This window comes from Neofelis nebulosa, chromosome 14 (assembly GCF_028018385.1).
Source record: "Neofelis nebulosa isolate mNeoNeb1 chromosome 14, mNeoNeb1.pri, whole genome shotgun sequence".
NCBI classification, from domain to species: Eukaryota; Metazoa; Chordata; class Mammalia; order Carnivora; family Felidae; genus Neofelis; species Neofelis nebulosa.
This window is the reverse complement of record NC_080795.1, coordinates 74,508,269-74,529,411: the sequence shown is the minus strand read 5'-3', so window position 1 is coordinate 74,529,411 and position 21,143 is coordinate 74,508,269. Positions and strand designations below refer to the sequence as shown.

At 52.0% G+C, this 21,143-nt stretch overlaps 1 protein-coding gene across 1 annotated transcript in view; it reads right to left on the bottom strand.

Moving 5' to 3' along the window:
- TG (thyroglobulin) overlaps nt 1-21,143 on the bottom strand; it is a 253,848-nt gene that overhangs the window by 137,372 nt on the left and 95,333 nt on the right. Inside the window, exons 33-35 of the mRNA XM_058699138.1 lie at nt 19,948-20,027; nt 19,106-19,249; nt 11,677-11,739 (exon numbers count right to left, since the gene is read on the bottom strand). Of these exons, the coding sequence (XP_058555121.1) occupies nt 11,677-11,739; nt 19,106-19,249; nt 19,948-20,027 (287 nt within the window). The remainder of the gene's footprint in view (nt 1-11,676; nt 11,740-19,105; nt 19,250-19,947; nt 20,028-21,143) is intronic.

The following is a 21,143-nucleotide window of genomic DNA, read 5'->3' as shown; positions in this document are numbered from 1 at the left end:
GTCCGACTTCGGCTCAGGTCACGATCTCGCGGTCCGTGGGTTCGAGCCCCGCGTCGGGCTCTGGGCTGACGGCTCGGAGCCTGGAGCCTGTTTCGGATTCTGTGTCTCCCTCTCTCTCTCTGCCCCTCCCCTGTTCACGCTCTGTCTCTCTCTGTCTCAAAAATAAATAAACATTAAAAAAAAATTTTTAAATCTCAACAATAGAAACAGTAACATAACTGTAGGTGGCACTTGTTAACGTTCCGTGTGCTGACAGGAACAATAATGTCAATATTTTGCGTGTATTTTGCGTCCTAAATGTGTATTTCATGAATGAATTGATGAAGTTCCTTAACTGGTAAAGAATGAATGGGATGCCAAGTATTTTTTATCTCTATAAAGATTAATACTATGATTATTCGCCTACCACAAGACCTCAAGTGGATCAGTGGCGGAACTGATCACCTAGGAAACAAATCATGGTCCACCAATTTAATAAGATCTCACTCTTCTGTGGTACATTCCAGTTGATGAAACATTTCATTGACACTACAAGATGTAATCCCTACATCAGCCTATGCATCAACGGTATTACTGTCACTCTTTTTCAAGGGACTGAACTGAGGCTCCGAGCTGGTGTAGGACGTGGCCACAGTCACCGCTCGTGGTTAGCAAGCCAAAGGCTTAACAAAGACTTCCCCCTCCCAGTACCCACTTCGCCACAGCTACCCCTCTCTCCCCAGGACTCCACTTCAGAGACAAAGTGGTTCCCTTTCTTGGCCTGTGTTTTGCAGGCAAAGGTTTCCACAGACATCTGAAATGGGCCAGCCTCTGCTGAGGTTATGAGCTGTGGATGGGTGAGTAATCATCTTTTACACCACTAACTTCAAAGACACTGCTGGAGAAAATTCCTAACTAAGAAAAAGACAGGCACGTGGGACCAGACTTGGGACAATCCTCCCTCCGTGTCCTCCTGACAAATTACTAAGTTCATCACAAGCCAAATTCCTACTGGAAATTCAAAGGCTCGGGATAAACCTGATTTCTCTCTGAGAAGGTTGACTCCTATCAAATGGACCCCTCCAAACTGCCCCCCCCACATACAAAGGCAGGGGCGCCTGGGTGGCGCCGTCGGTTAAGTGTCCGACTTCAGCCAGGTCACGATCTCGCGGTCCGTGAGTTCGAGCCCCGCGTCGGGCTCTGGGCGGACGGCTCGGAGCCTGTTTCCGATTCTGTGTCTCCCTCTCTCTCTGCCCCTCCCCCGTTCACGCTCTGTCTCTCTCTGTCCCAAAATAAATAAATAAAAAAAAAAAAAAAAAAAAAAAAACGTTGAAAAACAAAGGCGACCGGGGAGCTGGTACGATAACGGGGTTTTCTGGGAGCATGTGAACTCTTTCTTGGGGTCATTGCGTGTGATCCTGGGTGCTGGATGAAACTGCCGAAATTCAGAGACATAAATGCATATGGAGCACCAACGTGAGCTGATCAGAGAAATTCCAATAGTGCAGAGGTGTGTTTGGACAAAGAGCATCAGGCAGAGGCTGGCCTGACCTCTCAGCGGACTGTGGGTAACTCGCCCAAGGTCACGCAGCTGGTCTGGACCCGGGCGGGCAGACTCCTGAGGCTCTGCTCTGCCTTTCGGGGCACGGTGGCAGTAAGGGCAGCCACGGCTGTCACCACTGTCTGTTAGGTACTGCGTGTGACAGGCACTGTACTAAGCACTGCCCTCCATGCTTCATGCAAATCTCACGGCCACTTGTGGAGGCAGGGCTATTAGGAAGTCTGCCTCAAGGATGCTGAGGCTCAGAGCAGTGATGTGACGTGCCCTGGGTCACACAGAGTAAGAACAGAACTAGAATTGAAACCCGGATTCACCCCATCCATGCCACAGTCTCTCTGCTTCACTGCTCCTATTTCTACAAACATCTGCCCAAAACTGCTTGCCTGTGCGTAAGTTATCACAAAAACAGAAAAACAAAGGCCACGCCTTAAAGCACAACGGAGCCAATCGTCAGAATTACAAAAACAGAAAACTCAGAGGGAAGCTTAGAGGCCATTTAAGCCACCTCCTCACACCGCAAGGGCATCTCCAACAGGCTCGACTACTCCAGTGATGGGGAGCTCATCACCTCAATCTCCATCAGAGCGAGATCACCAGTGCCTTCTCCTTTCATCATCTGACCCCATCTCCTTCTCGCCCCGTCCCTCACTGGTCCCCTCAGGATGCCAGACGCCCCGATCCATACTGAAGGCTTCCCTCAGTCCCTTCTGAGCTGGGCCCTCTCGTCTCCTGGACTTTGCCCATGTAGGAGGGAAGGTGACTGCCTCCTTCATAAATCAAATCCCACTCCTCCAAGGGGGTCAGAGGTCAGAATTCCGCGGAGACTCAGCAGTAGGGATGAAGAAAATGAGGAAAGAAGGACCACAGAATCGTTAAAACAAAACACAACTTAATATAGCACTAGCCGCTTAGAACATGGCATTACTATCTTGAACCAACGGTTAATATTATTATAATCCATGAAACTAAAGGAAATCTACCCCTGTGGATGGACTGCAATTCAGGGACGGTTGGGTTCACAGCCCGCTCTGCAGAGTGACTTGAGGGGCTCTAGGAAAGGCAACCTGTCTAAAACACTTCTCCTAAATACTGGTCAAATCGTCTGAGAAACAACCATTTTCTGGTTTATCCACTTGTTGAAACGTGAAAACTCTTGTAGAAGATATATTAAAGTAATATCAAGTATTTGCAGCGTGAATTATTTTGTCAACTCCTCAACTCCATTTAAATGTTTTACTCATTTATTTTGAGCGAGGAAGGGGCACAGAGAGAACCCCACGCAGGCTCCACACTGCCAGCGCTGAGCCCGACGTGGGGCTCGATCCCACGGACCGCGAGATCATGACCTGAGCCGAAATCAAGCGTCGGTCGCTTAACCGACTGAGCCCCCCCCCCCCCCGGGCGCCCCAACTCCACTGGGTCTGACGAGAGTTCTCTAGCAGAGCACTAGGAAATAAAACAATAAATAAGCAAGGTGCATCTCCTCCGTGACAGCTAGCTGGTCAGGGCTGGTTTGAGAGTGGGAGGGAAAGAGGAAAGAGGAACCACTTCTGTCGTCAAGAGAGGCCTGCCTTGGGATGGGAGTTGCAGCGGGGAGGTGGGGTGCTGAGAAGCAGATAGTCATGAGTTTCCCAGAGTGGGTTGGAGGCCGGGAATAGGAAGGGGGGAAAAAATCAGGAGGAACCAAAAGCTTCCTCCACCTCACAGTTTTGACTGTGCTCATTTTTTATCGGGTGTATCTGATTGATTCCAGGCTGAAAATATACCTTCTATAGCTAAGCAAGACACTTGAAAGAAATCTTTAAAGCTAAAGCCAAAACAACCAAAACCAAAAGGTAGGTCTTAAGCTGGCATATTTTCTTCTTGGTTCTGTCTCCCTTAAATTTGATTGAACAATTCCCCGACGGACCAGGTACACAACTGGTACTAACCATCCGGGGAGGAAGTTTCTGACGAAAATCCTAAGTCTTCTCCAGCCCCTAAGGTCTAACAAGGGTTCAGGACACAATCAATCAGCAAACATTAATCCAGTGCCTCCTGGGCTCGCCATGTACGGCTGCACAGGTTGTACACTGTACTATATTGCAGGGGCAGCTTTTATAAATATTACATGTGAAAGAGATCCCTTAGAACGGGCAGCACTTGACCTAATTTAGCTGTTCCAACACTGCCACCTTCACCAGGCACCGGCCGAGGGATTTTACACAGCACATCTCTTTCAAGCTTAATAACAACCTCATTGAATTAGGCATCATCATCTCCATTTTGAAGGTGAGGCACCTGAGACTCAGAAAGTTTCTTTAAATTGGTCAAGATCGTTCATTTATACACCTTTCCAACAAACACTGAACCTCTGTTAGCTTTAAATACTAACCTAGAGCAAACTGAATAAATACATATTAAACCCAACAAATTCTAGGGGCGCCTGGGTGGCTCAGTCGGTTAAGCGTCCGACTTCGGCTCGGGTCATGAGCTCATGGTTTGTGGGTTCGAGTCCTGTGTCAGGCTCTGTGCTGACAGCTCAGAGCCCGGAGCCTGCCTCAGATTCTGTGTCTCCCCCTTTCTCTGACTCTCCCCTGCTCGCCCTCTGTCTCTCTCAAAAATAAATAAACATTAAAAAGAATTTTAAACCTAACAAATGATAAAGAAAATAACAGTCAGCGTCCACTATATATCAGGCACCGTGCTAAGTATGACGGATCAAGCCACAAGTTGTGAACTCAGTTTCTGGGAGCACGAAATCTGGCAAGCAAACAGCAGTGCCCTCATTCATTCAGTAAATACCTTGCAAGCACTAACTAGGTACCAGGGAACCTTCTAGGGGCTGAGGCTACAGCAATGAATGAGACACTGAGCCCCTGTCCCATGCAGTTTCCCTTCTGGGGGAAGGGCAGACGAACATTCAAGACGTAAGCAGGTGAGAAAATTTCACAGCAGACAAGAGAGCAGGCTGACGGAGTGGAGAGTGCCCAAGGGGGCTGCTTCGATGCGGAGTTAGGGGTGATGTCAACTCAGAGAAGGGGCCCCACGGAAACGTGCTAGGAGGAAGTCCCATGGTGCAGGGCTGTCTGTGGGCTCTGCTCACTGCCGTAGCCCCTGCACCTAGCGCCTGGCCCAGGGGAAATGCCCACTAACCACTTGCAGAATGAATGAGCAGATAGATGGGGGAGTGGCGGCCAAGGCACGAGAAAGCACAACCGTGGCCCCGATCCTGCACCCCAGCAGCTGGCGCAATGCTCCCTCCCGCATCCGCGGGGAGACGTGAAACTGATCACCTGGGGGCCGCTTTCCTCACATCTCCCGTTTCCTTCCACCCGCTGCTGCTGTGGCTCCGGTTTGCCAGCTGTGTCCTTCTGCTCCTCAGCCCCCAGGGGTCTCGGAAGGGAGATCGGGGCCGGGGGGCGGGGGGGGGCGGGGTGGAGGGCTGCTGCTAGTAGGAAGCTGTGCCCGGAGCCCGCTCGGCCCTGCTAACTGCAGCTGCCCAGCCAGCGTGGCCCCGTGGGAGAGGAGCCTCCAGGCTGCACGCCCCGCTTGGGGAGGGAGCTTGTCCCTGGGGCACGAGACCCATCCCCGGACAGCAGTTCTCAGGGGGTGGCTGCAGACTCTGCACTGGGAGCTCCCACGGCGGGTGCACACGCACGGAAACCCTGTGCGGCTTTGGGACGGAGATGCATATTTTCCACAGGCTTTTGGAGTCGGTGCCTGCTCCCTGGGGCCTTCTAGCCCGAGGACCCGAAAAATTAAGAATTAGCCCTGGTGTGGGTTGCCGTGTCAACAGTCTAGTGACAGTGCACCTGCACGGTCTGCAGGGGCCCCTGCGGAGCCCGTTAAAGCCCTACAGCCCTGTGGAGCATGCTGTGACGTCAGGAACGAGCAGGTCTGCCCGGCTGCGGTGCGTGCTCCCGGCAGGCTGGCCCTGCTGCCGGCCCCACAGGGAGAGTGGCCCTCCAGAAGGTCATGCCCACATCCCCGTGTCGCCGAAATAAAGGTGGAGAACATGTGAAGGTCATCCCAGCATCCCTGAAAGCCCTTGCCACTGAGACCGCTCTGCAGCTCACTGTCTCCTCGGCCAGCCCTGCACCTTCCCTTTTCCCCCTTTCCCCCCCGTGGGTGCCTTTGCACCTCAGTGTCTGGCTCCTGGGGAACCCAGCCAGCCACACTCAGCAGAGCGGGGAGACTGGGTTCGAATTCGGACTGGGTCTGAATCTCTCCTATTTGCTAGCTGTTTGAACTTGGACCTCTCTGAGCCTTAGCTTCCAGGTCTGTAGGATGCACATAGTCGTGCGCACAGGGCAGTCGCGAGGGTTAAAATACGGAAAGCATTTAGCACAGTGATTGATGCGACAGCCAACGAATAGGAATTTTTAAAGTATATAGTTCTGTAGCTCTGCCCTTAACTGGCTGTGACTTACTAGAGCCATCTTCTCTCTCTGCCCGTTTCCCCTTCCCCAGAAAGATGGGTTTGGACTTGTGAATTATCGCCGACATTTCTTAAACACTCACCCTTTATCAGGTTCCGTGCGGAGCCTTGTACTTTTTCTTCAGCACAAGCCCACTAGATTCATCTCTCTTGTTTTCTACCATCATCCCCCCCTTTCAGAGAGGCAAACGGAGGCATCGCCAGGCTGAGAAAGACCTAGAAGAGGACTGGGAGCTGCATGGACTGACTTCAAAGCCCGTGGCTGGGCCATGTCCCGATGCTTCCCTCACTTAGAAGATGTGCAGGCTCCCTGCCAGCGCTCACATTTTTTAGGATCACACCACTCTCCAGCTTAATAGAAAACATTCGCAGAAAAGATCAACCGAATTCCAGCACCCCACTGGCACAGCGAGGCGAAGTTGATGGACTGTAGTTGTGTGGCCTGAAAGACTGTCCGTGCAGACACTTCCATCACCTGGAATTCAGGCTTGTAGCTGTCCCCGAGCTCGGGGAGGGAGGCGGTGAGGAGAGGAGCTGGAGGGCTGGGTTGGGGCCAACAGCAAGGAGGCACCTTTCTCCCCGCAGGGAGCAAACTGTGTCATACCTGCCGCTCCAAGGGGGGCTCCCGCTCGAGAGCCGGGAGCATTTTCTAAGGGGCATTTTGAAGTGTCTCGGGGTAAAATGAACTGAGAAGACAGATACGGATTTTCAAAGATTCATAATCCGTGTTTTCCCCTGGTGGGCAATCCAAATACTCAATTTGCTTCAGTGGCACCTCTGAGCAAGTGCTTCTGAAATGGTAGATGAAAAGCGACATATCAGTTGTCGTGGGAATAAGCCCGCGGAAGATCCGGTGTTTGGGCAGGCGGGAGAGGGGGAGATTGAGGCACATACAGTAGGCTCCTGCCTCTGAGAAGGTGATTCCTGCTGACCCTGAACATCCTCTCTGGATTGCTTGGTCTTTTAAGAAGCAACGGACATCTTCTTGTATAAAGAAATGACAGCTTTCCTGTTTCACTGGTTTTTAAAAATGTACAAAATTTCCCCCAGAGAGTAAAATGGTATTCTATATACAGATAACACGCCTGTGCACGTTTTCTCAAAATTGAGCTTGTCTGTCCACCAATGCATTCCCGTTACAGCCCCAAAGGAGGGCTTTTGAACAGTCGGAAAGCTCAGTGTGCAACTGTGTAAAGGCCTTCGGGGAAGTGTGGCAGCCAAGGCACCTAGTTTCTGGCCCCCGTCCCCCATCTGGCCTCTCCCTGCCCCTCGCTGGCCTTGCAGTCCTAAACTACTTCTCTTTCTATTTCATCATGTGCCACACTGATGCACACCTTTGGGCTTCTCTTTGCACACCTCCCTCTACCCAGGACGCTTCCTTTTCCCCCCTTGACGTCTGACGAGCGTACGCTCCTTCTCTATGTCGCAACGTGGCCGTGATGCACTCTGGTACTTTCCCTGTCTGTCTGCGGTGAATCTGGGGGAGGCTTCCCGAGGCCCCCACTGTGGTAAGTGGCTCAGCTCCTTCAATTCTGACTTCCTGGGCCTTTCTACCAACTAGAAGGCCGGCCCTTGTCCTTGCAGTCGAGACCTCTGGCCCCCAGCACAGCCCCTTTTCTAGAATGTAAGTGAAAATTCAGAAGCCATGACCCAAAAAGTGGCTGGCAGAGACATACGCACGGAGGGGAACTAAATTGAAGGGAAGGACGAGCTGTTTGGCCATAACACGTTTCTCCAACTCGTCCGCCCTAGAGCTCCCTGCCACGTTCACCTGCCCCCACCCCAGGTCATCGTACCAAGGTCTAGTGCCAAACCCAGTACAGAGTCTCCTGCCAGCCCTGTGCTCAAGCGAAAGCCTTTCCCTACGGCCCTTCTGCCGCATCTCACCGATGAGCCTAGGCCCACCATATGGAAATGTCTCCAACGTCTGAACGCCCCAGGCTGTTTCATGCCCCTGGGCCTTTGCACACACAAACCACTCTCTCTGAGGGAAAGGCGTACTGAAACTTGGCCATTGGACAAACTCCTGCCATCTTCAAACCCCCTAGCGTGTTAGAAGCCTCCCCGACTTGTGAGAGCTCGGAAGTCACCTTCCCCTTCCCCCCACCCCCACTGACCCATCAGTGCATCAGAATCCTTCTTCAAAGAGGCTTTGAATGAGTGGCTTAATGCACACCAACTCATCACAAGACACAAGGCCAAGCGGTAGATGTCCGGACAAGTCTAGGGCTGGAAGTCCACCTCTGCCACCCTTTCCAGAAACTCAAACCAGATGTTCTTGACTAACTTGGAGGGGGGCCAGATGCACGGGGGCTCAAATCCCAGGGGTTCATTTAACCTCTCGGATCCTCAGCTCCCTTATTTGAGAAACAGACCTCGCCACCATCTAACTTTCTGATGAGCACTAAAGGATTTGTAAAATGTTTGGTGTTTAATAAATATTCCCTTTCCTCTCCGGATAGGAAGTGCGTAAAGATGAGCATTTTGCATACACATGGGGTATACACGCATGTGTGTGCACGCACACGCACTCACGCACGCACAATCCGTGTCAGAATCACGCTCACATATCAATACCCCGGAGGCGGCATCGTGCCCTCGCTTGACTGCCGTCAGAGGAACATACCCAGACTCTCCACGCCAATTTGGGAACTCTGAGCCCAGATGGAACGCACACTCCGACGTCCCTCCTGCTTTCAAATCGCACTTGTCAAAATCGCACTCGTTTCAGAAGCCTGTAACATGTCACTCTGCCTTGGAAACTCCAACTCAGATCCACAGGCTGCATGTGTGAAGGGGGATGCGAAACTCTAAATCCCTTGCTCCCTTGTGTTGGTAATTCAAGTCCCAGGAATACAAATTATCAGGGGGAAAAAGAAAAAAAACAGAGCAGAAGCACCGCAAAAGCCCCTGAAGGTGTTCACACTTTGATTTGTTCGTATCTAAGAGTATGCATTTGACATTCAGATCCTGGAGCATTCTTTATCTATGCGCTGAACAAGTAACACTTTTGTAACGAGAAAGATTCCAATCTTGGATTCAAGATTTCCAAGATGGAAAAACGAACTCACTGCTAGCGAGGATATCACTAGAAACGACGCTGGGGACTAATGTGGCAACACAAAGCTAGAGTCCTAAAATATAAAGTGGTCGAACCCAGTAATTCTGCTTTGGAGAACGTGTCGCCCGGGAAGTAACCTGGACATTCGCAAGAGCTTTATGGACCCAGGTGCTCATTATGGTATTTTCATAATGACGAGGAGTCATAAACAGTCAAATGCCCAAAAATAGAGCAACAAGTTAGTGAAGTGCAGTGTGAAATGCGGAAGCTGACAACACTGGCTCGTTTTCGCCTGCGTCTTCCTCACCGGATGGGGAGCATCACAAAAGTAGGAATGTGGACAGAGGGATGAATGAATGAATGAATGAATGAACGGATGAAAAGATGCATGGTGAATGCATTATTCAGAGAGATAAGTAACAATTTGGAAATATATACCTGACGCTCTGTTAGGTAACAATGAAAGAGTAACATTGTAGAGAGATTACAAGTACTTCAGACCACAGGAAAGCCTAAGGAGATTAGAAGCAAATAAATCAATGTTTGAACCCACATGACTTCTAAGTAACTCTTGTGATTTTTTTTTCTCCTCTATTTCCGCATGGTTCGAACATTCCACAACTAACTGATAGTAAAAGAGGACCTGTCTCTTGAGGTCTGTGCGAAGATCAAATGCTTGGTGCAGTTCGGAGGACAAAACGGACAAAACACGTTGAAACGTTTCGGAAAAGATTATACGGTCGCATTTAATTAAATGAGGCTCACGTCTCTTCTCTCCCTCCCACAAAAATGAAGACAAGGAATTTAAAAAGTCTAGACCCACAAAGATGACAAGAGAAAACAAGAACAGGCAAACAGCAGATAAGACACTTTGACAAATTTTTCAGTGGGGCAAAGAAGAGGGAGGTGTGTTGATGGACACGTCAGCACAGAGGAGCTAACCCTCCAGGTCCCTGCAGAGCAGGTATGGACCCGACCTGTGTGTTTCACGGGCACCCCAAGAAGCCCAAGAAGGCGGTGGGGGGGGGGGGATACCATGGAAGGCAGGGGTGGAACACGGGACAAAGACAGGAGGGTCCGCTGCCCACACCCTGTGATTGGTGACAGCAACGGGAGATCCCTCTTGCTCCCTGGGGCTCCCCAGTGAGCCACATGCCCATGGACAGAACAAAAATACTCTTGTTTTGACCCCAAGTCTTGACACGACTAGATGTTGGAGACAAAGAAGGAAAACTGAAAAGGGTGCTACAAGAGAACCTCGACTCCTCACCTATCAAGACAGGAAGGGACCCCACGGTCACTTCCAAGATTGACAAATCGAGGAGTAGCAGGACTCGTGTGCAAGGTAGAAAGGGAGAGGCCAGGGCGAGAAAAACACAGCTGCAAGAGTTAACCGCGGTAGCCTCTGGAAGCAGAAATGGCAGGCGGTAGACGTGGGACAAGGAACCGGTCGGGTTTTTCTAAACCCTGGATCTCTGGAGACGATGTGATCATTTCAGTTGTCTTCACATTATCTTGATCAACCTCAATATCAACTTTGACCAAAGTCTGGTTGGGATACGTGTCCCCTGCTTGGTCGAAGCACCCCCTCCGCCATTCGTGACATGACAATGGCAACTCCTGTGTCACAGCACTTTAGAAAGCTGACACTTTCTAGTCCTGTGTCAAAGTCCTAGACATAAAGTCTCCAAGGGTTTAGACACAGAATTCTGTATAGACTGCGCAGAAAGTGTGTGTGTGTGTGTGTGTGTGTGTGTGTGTGTGTGTGTATGATCTCCGAAGTTAGCTCTTTGAACTAGGTGGAAGAAACAATATGAGCTGAGGACATGTATACTTTTCGCCGCGGCCTTGGCTAAATGACTCCTTCCTACACAAGCTCTATATTCTGTCTCTTCAGCCAGCACTGTAATGACAGATGTCTGGAGCTCCTCAGACATCATGTCACAGGGCAGGAATTAACGTCGCTTGGGCCCTTCGAGTCATTTCCTGACTCAGAGAAGGCAGAACAGGGCCTTGCATCCAGGCCCTCGCTCTCCGGCACCACTCCCAGCTCACCCGCCTCCAGAAACCACTGCGCCCACCTGCCTGCACTTCCTGCTGCCTCGTGACCAGATGGGGCATGTCGGGGGCGGGGGGCGGGGGGGGGGGGGGAGAACATGCAGGAGGGGGCGGCAGCCTCAGTCTGAGCCATGCTCCCGGGCTCAGGGCCCCGCCTCAGATGTCACCGTGCCACCCAGTGCACTGAGGGCTGTGAGCCTCTACTTCCCAGCACTTAGCTGGTTCTTTCCCTGTTTGGCCACAGGGCCACAGTACTTGACATTGGCCTGGGACTGTGCAGGTCTCGCCACTCCTGGACAGGGTGAGAACAGCCCTCGGGATGAAACTTGCAGGCACGGGACCCAGCCCTCCTCTGCCTCCAATTGATTGCACTATTGGCCAAGGCGTTTATTCACTGGGAGTCGGTTTCCTCATCCGTGAAATGGGCGTGGGGCCAGCAGGGCCCCATCTATGCGTGTGTACGGTTGCCAGGAGCTCAAATCAATGAGCGTGAGAGGCCCAGGCGAGCTCTCAAGGACGGGGCGAAACTAAGAGAGAGAGGAGAAGAAGGAAAAGCAAGGTGGATCTCTCCTGAGAGAAGCTGAAAAGACAACTTACCTTTCTCGGGGAGGAAAGGCAGAACCGCCAAGGGGCAAAAACTGGGAGCATCGTTCTGAGCAACTGAAAAGAAGAAGAGAGGCAGCCGGTTAGGTCCCCTCCACCCTCAAAGGCGTCAACAGGGGCTCACGGCAGTAATGACAAAATCGGACCTGGAAGGCAGACGGGCTGCGTTCCGCCCCCGAGACACCCTGAACTGGTCAGGATGGGCTAGGTTGGGCCGAGGTGACAATCACATCTCAGCGGCTTAAAGCCGCCACCACCCAGGGTGGCCTCTGTCTCGCACCATGCGTCCTCCGTAGGCGGGATGGGGCTTGGCTCTGTGTCGTCCCCCCGAGGCCCGGTGGGAGGAAGGCTCCCCCACACCCCCCCGGTTCAACAACACCGAGGCAGGGAGAGCGAATGCAGAAAACGTCGCTCTTCTCTGTAGCTTCTGCCTACAAGGGACACACCCCTCATCTGCACACAGGTCGCTGACCGAAGCCAGCAATGAGGCCGGGGGCTGAGCAGGTTGAGTCCGGCCATGTTCTGGGGACAGGCAGAGGGCAACACATGTGCTTACAGCCGTCACTTTCCGACTCCGTTCACTTGGGCGAGGCACTTAACCCCATGTTTCCACACGTGAGCGATGGGACAATACGACCCACCTTGGGAATCGCGTGAGGATGACAGGAGATCACGTAGTGCCAGGCACAGGGTAAGAGCCCAGTAAATGATAGGTGCTCCTGGCAGGCAGGATGGCGGGGGGGGGGGACAGAGCACAGACTTTATGCAGACAGACCTGGGCCCGAATCTCCATGTGCCACTTAGAAGCAGCGTGGAAGGACCAGTCATCTGACTTTTTCCAGACCCAACTTCGGCATTGACAAAATGAGGATGTTGTAAAAATGACGGAGAAACTCGCACATCCGGCAGATGGTCCATAAGTGCTAATTATCTTCTTCCCCTCCCCTTACTGAACAGATCGAAAGTTTCATCATTACGTTCTCCCAGCGGCCCAAACCAGGATCTCCTTGCATGCTCAGCTGCGGGGGGCATGGTCAGCAGTCAAGGGCAGGGCTCAGGGGTCAACTGCCCAGGGCAAGACTGGCTTGGCCTCTTCCCTCTCTGTGCCCTCCAGAAGTTATCTCGCCTCCCTGTCCTCAACGTCCTTGTCTGTAAAAAGGGCTTACAACAATACCTCTCTCAGGCTCGTGAGCTTTAGATGAGTTGGTACGCGTAAAGCTTTGGGTATACAGTAGGCAGGCACTCAATAAATGCTGGCCATTATCCGCTCTTAACATTGCCCTTCTACGGTGACACACTGCTGTCCTATTCTCCCTCCATAAAAAGCATGCATTAGAGTCACAATCTAGTCTGGTCCCTAAGGTGTTGCCCTTCCCCTGCCTTCTTCACTTTGGTCAGGTGAGCCATAACCCAGCCTCTCTTGGTTCTAGAACCTCCAGTTGTATTGTGTCTTTTTTTTTTTTTTTTTTTTTTTTTTTTTTTGGTATGGTTCCACCTGCCTGGAAACACCTGTTCCCCCGAGTCATTCTAAGGCCCTGGTTCCCAGGCTTGGTAACAACCCCGAGCCAGCCCCACCCCCATAGCGTCTGATTCAGCAGGTCTGGGGGGCTCCCTGAAATCTGGCCTCTCTAACAAATTCCCAGGTGACACCGAAGCTGCTGGTCCGAGGACACACTTTAAGGACCACTGAGCTACGGTGTCGTCGGTCATCTAACATTCTGGGAGCTCCTCAAGCAATGCTCAGAATTACTAACCACGGCCGTGCTCCGCTGCACCCAGTGGGCCAGTGTGGCTGGCCTGTTTAAATATCTGTCTTTCCCGGAAGAGAGCGGTCCTCAGAGCAAAGATCCTGAGAGTTAACGCAGACTTTGGAGAACAACTAGACCATCCATATCAAGGGCGTTCAATTGTTCTCACCCTTGAACCCAGTGATTCTGCTTCCGGAAATGTATCTTGAAATGCAAAGTGAGCTCAGCTTGCAAAGGAAACATTTATGCTATAACATTGTATTGAATTGTACTGTATTGTATCATGTTGTGTTGTAAAGAATGCATATGGTATACATATAGTAGACGTTGATTTCAGGGTACTAACTAATCACCAGGAACTATAGAAATTTCTGACACCATGAGAACCAGTAGGCAAGCCGCAGCACATTCCCAGGGAGCATCACCCAGCGGCTCATCTCAGCGAGCACCACCAGGGAGCACCACCCAGCGGCTCATCTCAGCGAGCACCACCAGGGAGCATCACCCAGTGGCTCATCTCACCGAGCACCACCAGGGAGCACCACCCAGCAGCTCATCTCAGCGAGCACCACCAGGGAGCATCACCATGAAGCTCATCTCAGCGAGCACCACCAGGGAGCATCACCATGAAGCTCATCTCAGTGAGCACCACCAGGGAGCATCACCATGAAGCTCATCTCAGCGAGCACGACCAGGGAGCATCACCCAGCAGCTCATCTCAGCGAGCACCACCAGGGAGCATCACCCAGCAGCTCATCTCAGCGAGCACCACCAGGGAGCATCACCATGAAGCTCATCTCAGCGAGCACCACCAGGGAGCACCAACCAGCGGCTCATCTCAGCGAGTACCACCAGGGAGCACCACCCAGCGGCTCATCTCAGCGAGCACCACCAGGGAGCACCAACCAGCGGCTCGTCTCAGCGAGCACCACCAGGGAGCACCACCCAGCGGCTCGTCTCAGCGAGCACCACCAGGGAGCACCACCCAGCGGCTCGTCTCACCGAGCACCACCAGGGAGCACCACCCAGCGGCTCGTCTCACCGAGCACCACCAGGGAGCACCACCCAGCGGCTCGTCTCAGCGAGCACCATCAGGGAGCACCACCCAGTGGCTCATCTCAGCGAGCACCACCAGGGAGCACCACCCAGCAGCTCATCTCAGCAGACAACAGATCACGTGGCTCTACTGCTGTTGCATTACTTACCCTTTCTCACCCCCTCAGCAGTATTTCTTAATAGGGTTTTGCTTTTGGGGTAAGACAGACAGAGAGCAAGCTGGTGGCCATGGTGGGGACATTTCCACCACGGCAAGTGGCAATCGCCACAAATCAGGGCTTCCACTCACCCTCGCCAGCTGTGAAATATTGGCCAGCACAGCACAGAATGGGGTTCACAATAGGCCCTATCTCGTCAGGGGTGTTTGGGGACTAAAGAAGAGGTTGTTGCGAAATGCCAGCCTGGTGCCTGGAGCCAACCTGGCACTGAGCGCTTGGCAGGAGCTGTGGGCAGGACGCAAATGAGGACAGAGAGTGGGCCATTCAGTAACCCTACCTCCATGTGGTAGTTTCGACGTGGATTGCAGACAGGCCTAATCGCATGGGCTTTTCATTTCCTACCCAGGTTATGTTCCCTTACCTAGAATTGCTGCAAGGTCCAAGTGCATTTGCTTAGCAGGAACTGTGTGGCTTCGACTGTTTTTTTTAGAAGCCACATTTGACTTTATCAAGAAACCAGAGACCCTGCCCCACTTGCCAGCCATGCACAGCTGCGGAGAGAACGGGCAGCCTTCGTTCTCTTTAAAGAGCAAAGGGAAGGTACGAGGGCCCCGGGGGCCCGCCCTTTCCAGAAAAGCCGGGGCTCTGGGGCACTGCTCGACCACAGAGCAGCACTGGCCACTCCCACCCTGGATGTGAAGCGGGCGTGCTCCCTGGGCCCTCCTGCTGGGGCAGGCCCGAGAACAGCCTCTTCTGCATTCACACTCTCTCAGCCTGAGCCTCTGTTCTGCACTGACACATGGAACTTTCTGCTCACTGTGGACCGCAGAGTCCTATAGTGCATTGCCGTGGGCTCTCTGGGGCTCCCTGTTGGTGCTCCCAGACAGGTTTGTGCCTCTCTCCTGGCCTTTGTTCTGTGAATAGCCTGGCACCATCGTTATGCTGTGACTGCCCCATTGCCTGTGTGTGTGGGTCTCTGAAACTCTGAGGGCTGTGAGGGCAGGACCCTGGCCCACCCCACCTCCGTAGCCTGCTGCCTGTCCCCACACAGTGGTCACTGCTCCCGTCAGCCCACTCTCCTTTACCCCTGGAGACACTTTTGCATAATCCCTTGTAGAACAGAATTCTCTTCCCCTTTCGTGCTCCAGAAGCCCCCTGACCCCACCGTCGTGCAGCCCCCACGGGAACCTCAGCTACATCTCTGCTTGCAGACAGAGTAATTATCTCCTCGCAGGAGGATAGGAATACAGCCCATTTCACAGGGGTTAGCAAATTAATACAGGGGAAAAAAGCACTTTAAGGTGGTTTCTGACATACAGTAAGTGCTTAAGAAATGTTCCATTTCTCTTGCATCCGGCCCCTCAGCCCAGCTAAACCCTCTGCAGGCAGGACCTTCTACCTCCCATGTTTCCTCGGTGTTTAACGTGTATCAGGAGTTCGGTGAGTATCACTTCCCTTCCCCTGCCTCAGGGGCGGTTCTTCAGAAACGGGTCCTGGGTTATGCCTCTCGTCTCTGGCTCTCAGCCTGGAGTCTAATCTGGGGCCTGTGGTCAACACTCAATATAGATGTCAACAGACTAAAAGGCCAAGCCATGGATCTGAAGCAAGGGCCAAAGCCTACTATGGAAATTCTTTCCAAGAATTCCTCCATAAAAACTTACGCTGCGTGTGCCAAAACTGATGGAGAGGAGATTTAGGGTCCTTTCCACCCTTCATGGTTCAGGTGGGCATATGACAGAGTCAGAGTTCAGACCTAGGTCTTTCTGACTGACTGAATCCTTATGTTATGTGGTTGGGTCTGAATAAGATGTGATTCCTGTGTGGCCTTGGGCAAGTGACTTAACCTCTCTGAACCTCCCTTTCCTTATCTAACAGCATTTGTGAAGATTAGATGAGATAAGGCTTGTAAATGCTTTATCCAGCCAGGCACACAGAAAGAGTCCGATGAATACGAGCTGATTAGTAACACCAGAGGCCCTGGGCATGGTCAATGTCCAGTCAGTGTCCTTTGAAAGAGAGCACCACTGTGCATTTTTAATTCCCCGGCCTGCAGTTTCTGGACAGAACTCTGAGTCCCCAGCCTGACCCCACAAAATATATATTGGAAAAAGCTAGGGGTCTGTGCCATCTGATGAAAAGAAACAGAACAGACGGAATGAACTGGGACAATGAGCACCTTGGGTTCTTCTCTCTGCCACCTCCTGCCATGATGTTGTAACGCCCTGGTCCGATTCCCACGATATTTCTGAACAAATGACTTATATCTTAAGCTTCTTTTTACCCAAGTCTTCCCTGAGCCAGATGAAGATTCTCAAGAAAGACATGTTTCAGTCTTCTGCGGGGTGAGGAGATGGGAGGGGGGATGGGAGGAGAGACGGGCGGGGAAGCTCTGAAGACTAAGGGTTCCATTTCGAAGCCCCCGAAATACGCAGGGCTGGCCCTGGGGTCTCCCGGGGGGGCCGTAGTGCTAAGCAAGCATTCACTTCTCCCCTGTCCCTGTGAGTTAAAGCCTATATGGTACATTCTTCACTATATAGAAACCCAGCGAGGCTATGTCATCATACAACCTTGATGTTTTTCCTAAAATAAATCAGGATGTTAAAATAAAATTAAAAGCATGACCCTGACCCCCAGTGAATTCAGATCAAGGATCAGTCACAAGATGCTCAAGGTAGACATCAGTGGGGAAGATTCCATTCAGCCTGCTAGTCATTAACTCCACATAAATCTGCCCTAAAGCCAAGGAATGCCTCGGGGGTTAGTAGGCTCAGGGACAAGGGCCGGGGCCAGATTCTACCGCGGAGCCCCATCCCAGCCCCTTCAAGTTGGATACAGCTCTGGAGCGAGAGGCCACACCACTGACGGGTTTGGTCCCTTAGCTTATTAGTTAGTTTTATTATTGTTTTTTCAACGTGTTAATAAATTGCTTATTAGTTAATTGAGTTAGGGGAAAACCGGTCAAAGGGTCTGGACATTGTCACATCCAATCACTCACGGGAGGGGAAAGACCTGCCAGCAACGTGGAAACGGAGAAGAGTGACATCTAGGGTCACCAGCTCTGGCCTTGCAGCCTGACTCTAGTTGTGTGGTTTGGGGTTTAGTAGTTCCAACTTCCTATGCCACCCTCTCCTCGTCTCGAAATGGAGGAAAGAATGCCCGTTCATGGGTATTAAATTCCATGCCCCCGTAGAAGCCCCGGCACGTGCAGGCACCCAGCAGACACGTAATATCAGTTTTCCCCTCCTTTCCTCCTTTGGGGCAACGCGTCGCGTTGGGTGAAGGGTGTAGAGATCCAAGTTATAGATCTCTAAGATTCCTCCAAAATGCACATTCCATGAGTCCCATTTCCAGGACAAGTGCCCCGGCAGGGCCAGCATCAGTCCTATATTGACTCTGAAACGAGGGAGGAAGCCATGATTGGAGATAATGAACCTCATCTCAGCCTCTCCATTGGACACCTACTCAGAGGGGGTTTTCAATCTTTTTGTACCCGGCACATCCTTCTGGATTTGCTTCCGGGACACAGGGTGAACGTGCCCAGTCTCTGGGCAGCTCCCCACTGTTCCCCCAACTGTACCCGCACCTAGAAACACCTGGAAGGTAGGAGCTGACGGGACCAGAGTGAGTCTCAATCACTGTTCTCCCAACAGAGAAACAGACGCAAGGGAAGACTTTCCAAAAGACAAACATACAGTAGGTAGCAGAGCTGGGAAGACACTCGTATCTCTTCATCTGAGTACAGAGCTTCTCCATCATCCCACGCAGACCATCCATTCGTTCATTCGCCGATTTCAAACTGAGCTCCCCAAACGGGCTGGGATACAATCAGCACGTATGTATGAAGCGCCCACGTTGGGACAATGCTGCCTTGACCCTGAAATCCTAACTCCATGTACGTCGTCAAATACACACCAGTGCCCCCCTCTCCCTCCCCAAGACTGCCGTGTGTTCCATTGCCCTAATTGACAAGTTCCAAAAAAAACACAAGGGAACTTGGCAGAGTGCACGTCTATTGGTTTCCCCTGCCCAGCAACAGCACCTCAACCATACTTTGAAGACCCTCCTCTCTCCCACTGTGCAGACCGTCTTGAGAGGACATCGCTCGGGCTGCCCCACCCTCCCTCTGGCAGTGGGAGGGCACAGAGCCCAAGCTGGGCCAAACTCTCTCCCTTGAATTTAAAGCTTGACTACAACAACCAAAGTCTGATGATGGAGACACTGTCCACTCATTCCTGCTAAATACATCCCGGTCGCTGAGACCAGGTGAGTCATCTTTGCTTTGAGTCTATCAGCAACAGATAAATTCCCTCCCTGCTGAAGTTCTACAGGATCAGTTTCTGTCACTTGGACCCAACGAATCCCGGCTGGTCTACTTCCCAGCCCAAGGACATCATCCTAATACATGGTTGGCAGGCAGCCAACCGAAGACGGCCATGTAGCCAGAAGGGGCGGGTGACTCACCAGGTTTCTGGTACCATCCAAAGGGATAGGTGCGGACCTCGGTGTCAGGGGAGCCACAGTCCAGAATGCGCCAGGTTCCTCCACTTTCCTCGCTGCACGTCTGAAGTCCCAGGCTGTTCAGAGTCAGGCACGCCACCTCTCCTCCTGGAGCAAAGGAGGAACCAGGACCAGAAAGACGATCATGAGGGAAGACGGCTAACGGAATGAGGGAAATCCTGCAAACCCATCCTCCAGCAGGCGCCTGGGGTGCTCCACCGGACTCCAGGCACGATCTTAGCCACCGGTGAAAACCCGGGTACTGCAACGAGCTTGTCTCAGAGCGCAGGGATGGAGGGAGCTTCTCCTGATGGGGCGCCCGCCACGCGCCCAGGGCTGGTCTCTGCTGGCATCCCGTCACTCGATCCTCACACAGTCCCGTGAGGGGGATTTGTATTTCCATTTGCACGTGAGGGATGCGGAGACGCTCTGGGATTAAGTGGGTTTTCCTGGATCACATCACTAGCAAGGCACTGAATCCAGTTTTAAATTCAGGTCATATGGATGGATGCAGAGTTCATCCCACCAAGCTGCCTGAGCCGCATCTTGAGAGATAAGCTGGGAGCCTAGAAGGAGGCCATGTGAGCCAGGCAAAGTGCCGTGTCAAGGTTCCCCTGGCGGTGGGCCAGGAGCCACGTCCGGCCGGCTGTTCCATGTATTAGCCACCGCCCCTCCCAGGCCCCCACTTCCCATGTGTGAACAAGGACAGCACCTCCCCATCCACCCCAAAAAGAGCAGATGTGGGAGCATGTTTTCCAGGCTGCCAAGTGCTGTGCTCAGGCAGGCGGAGTTGCTCTCGCTCTTACCTTTTAGCTGGGACACGTTTAGAAAGCCAAAGCCAGTACAGCACGGGTCCGCATCGCACAGCCGTTCACATTCGAAGAAGCTGGCATGGGGAGAGAAAGAGCGGGCAAGAGGGGTTTTGTGAGTGGCCCAGGACCTACTGAATTACAGTCATTCTTACTTCCGGGAGTTCCTTTCTTCATGACTCTGTGAAGTGGGGGTGCTGTGGCCAGTATGCATGAGTGGATTCCTAGCTTTGAGGATCCTTCTAAAAACAAAATTCTAAGGGCGCCTGGGTGGCTCAGTCGGTTGAGCGTCCAACTTCAGCTCAGGTCACGATCTCACACTCCGTGAGTTCGAGCCCCGTGTCGGGCTCTGTGCTGACAGCCCAGATCCTGGAGCCTGCTTCGGATTGTGTGTCTCCCTCTCTCTCTCTCTCTCTGCCCCTCCCCTGCTCGTGTTCTGCCTCCCTCTGTCTCAAAAATAAATTAAAAAAAATTTTTTTTAATTAAAAAAAATTTTTATTTTTAAATTTATTTTAAAATATTTTAAAGTAATAAATAATAAGTATTATTTATTTTAATTTAATTTTTAAATTAAAAAAATTTTTTTTAAATAAAAACAAAATTCTACTCTTTTCTCAGGAACACAGTCTTGGCATCTTTCATTCATTGGCTCATTCTTTCATTGAGCATTTATTCTGTGCCTGTTATGTGCCGGTCTCTAAGCCAAGCTCACCCAGCATCCTGAATGTAAGAAAGTTCAGCTTTGGGCTCTGGGGAAAGGGAGACAGGGTAGAGAAGGCATCTTCAGAAATGGGAGACCCCATGGGCTTGCGGTCGGAGTGATCCAACCAGGTGTCTGTCGGCAAAGACCGGCACATTTCCCCTGACCCAGCTTCCCTTCGTATGTGCCATGTGATGTCGGCTAATCACACTCTGGTTTGCTGGGTCAGCAGATCCAGGCCCCGTCTCGGGACCTACTTTGCCGAATAACTCAGTGTGGCTGCTAGACCCCTCCCTCAGCTTCTAGGACCAGTCCTGGAGAGACGTAGTGGCTCCAAGCCAATGCTCCCGGGCTCAGCTCTAACTCCCCTCGCCCTGACTGCCTGTCCCAGTTCTGATCGCTCGTCCTTGACTCCCGAGAGCTCGCTCAGCCCCTCAGCTCCTTTTCGGTGGGGGCAAACTGCCTCATTCTTGCCACTTTCCTTCTTTGTCTT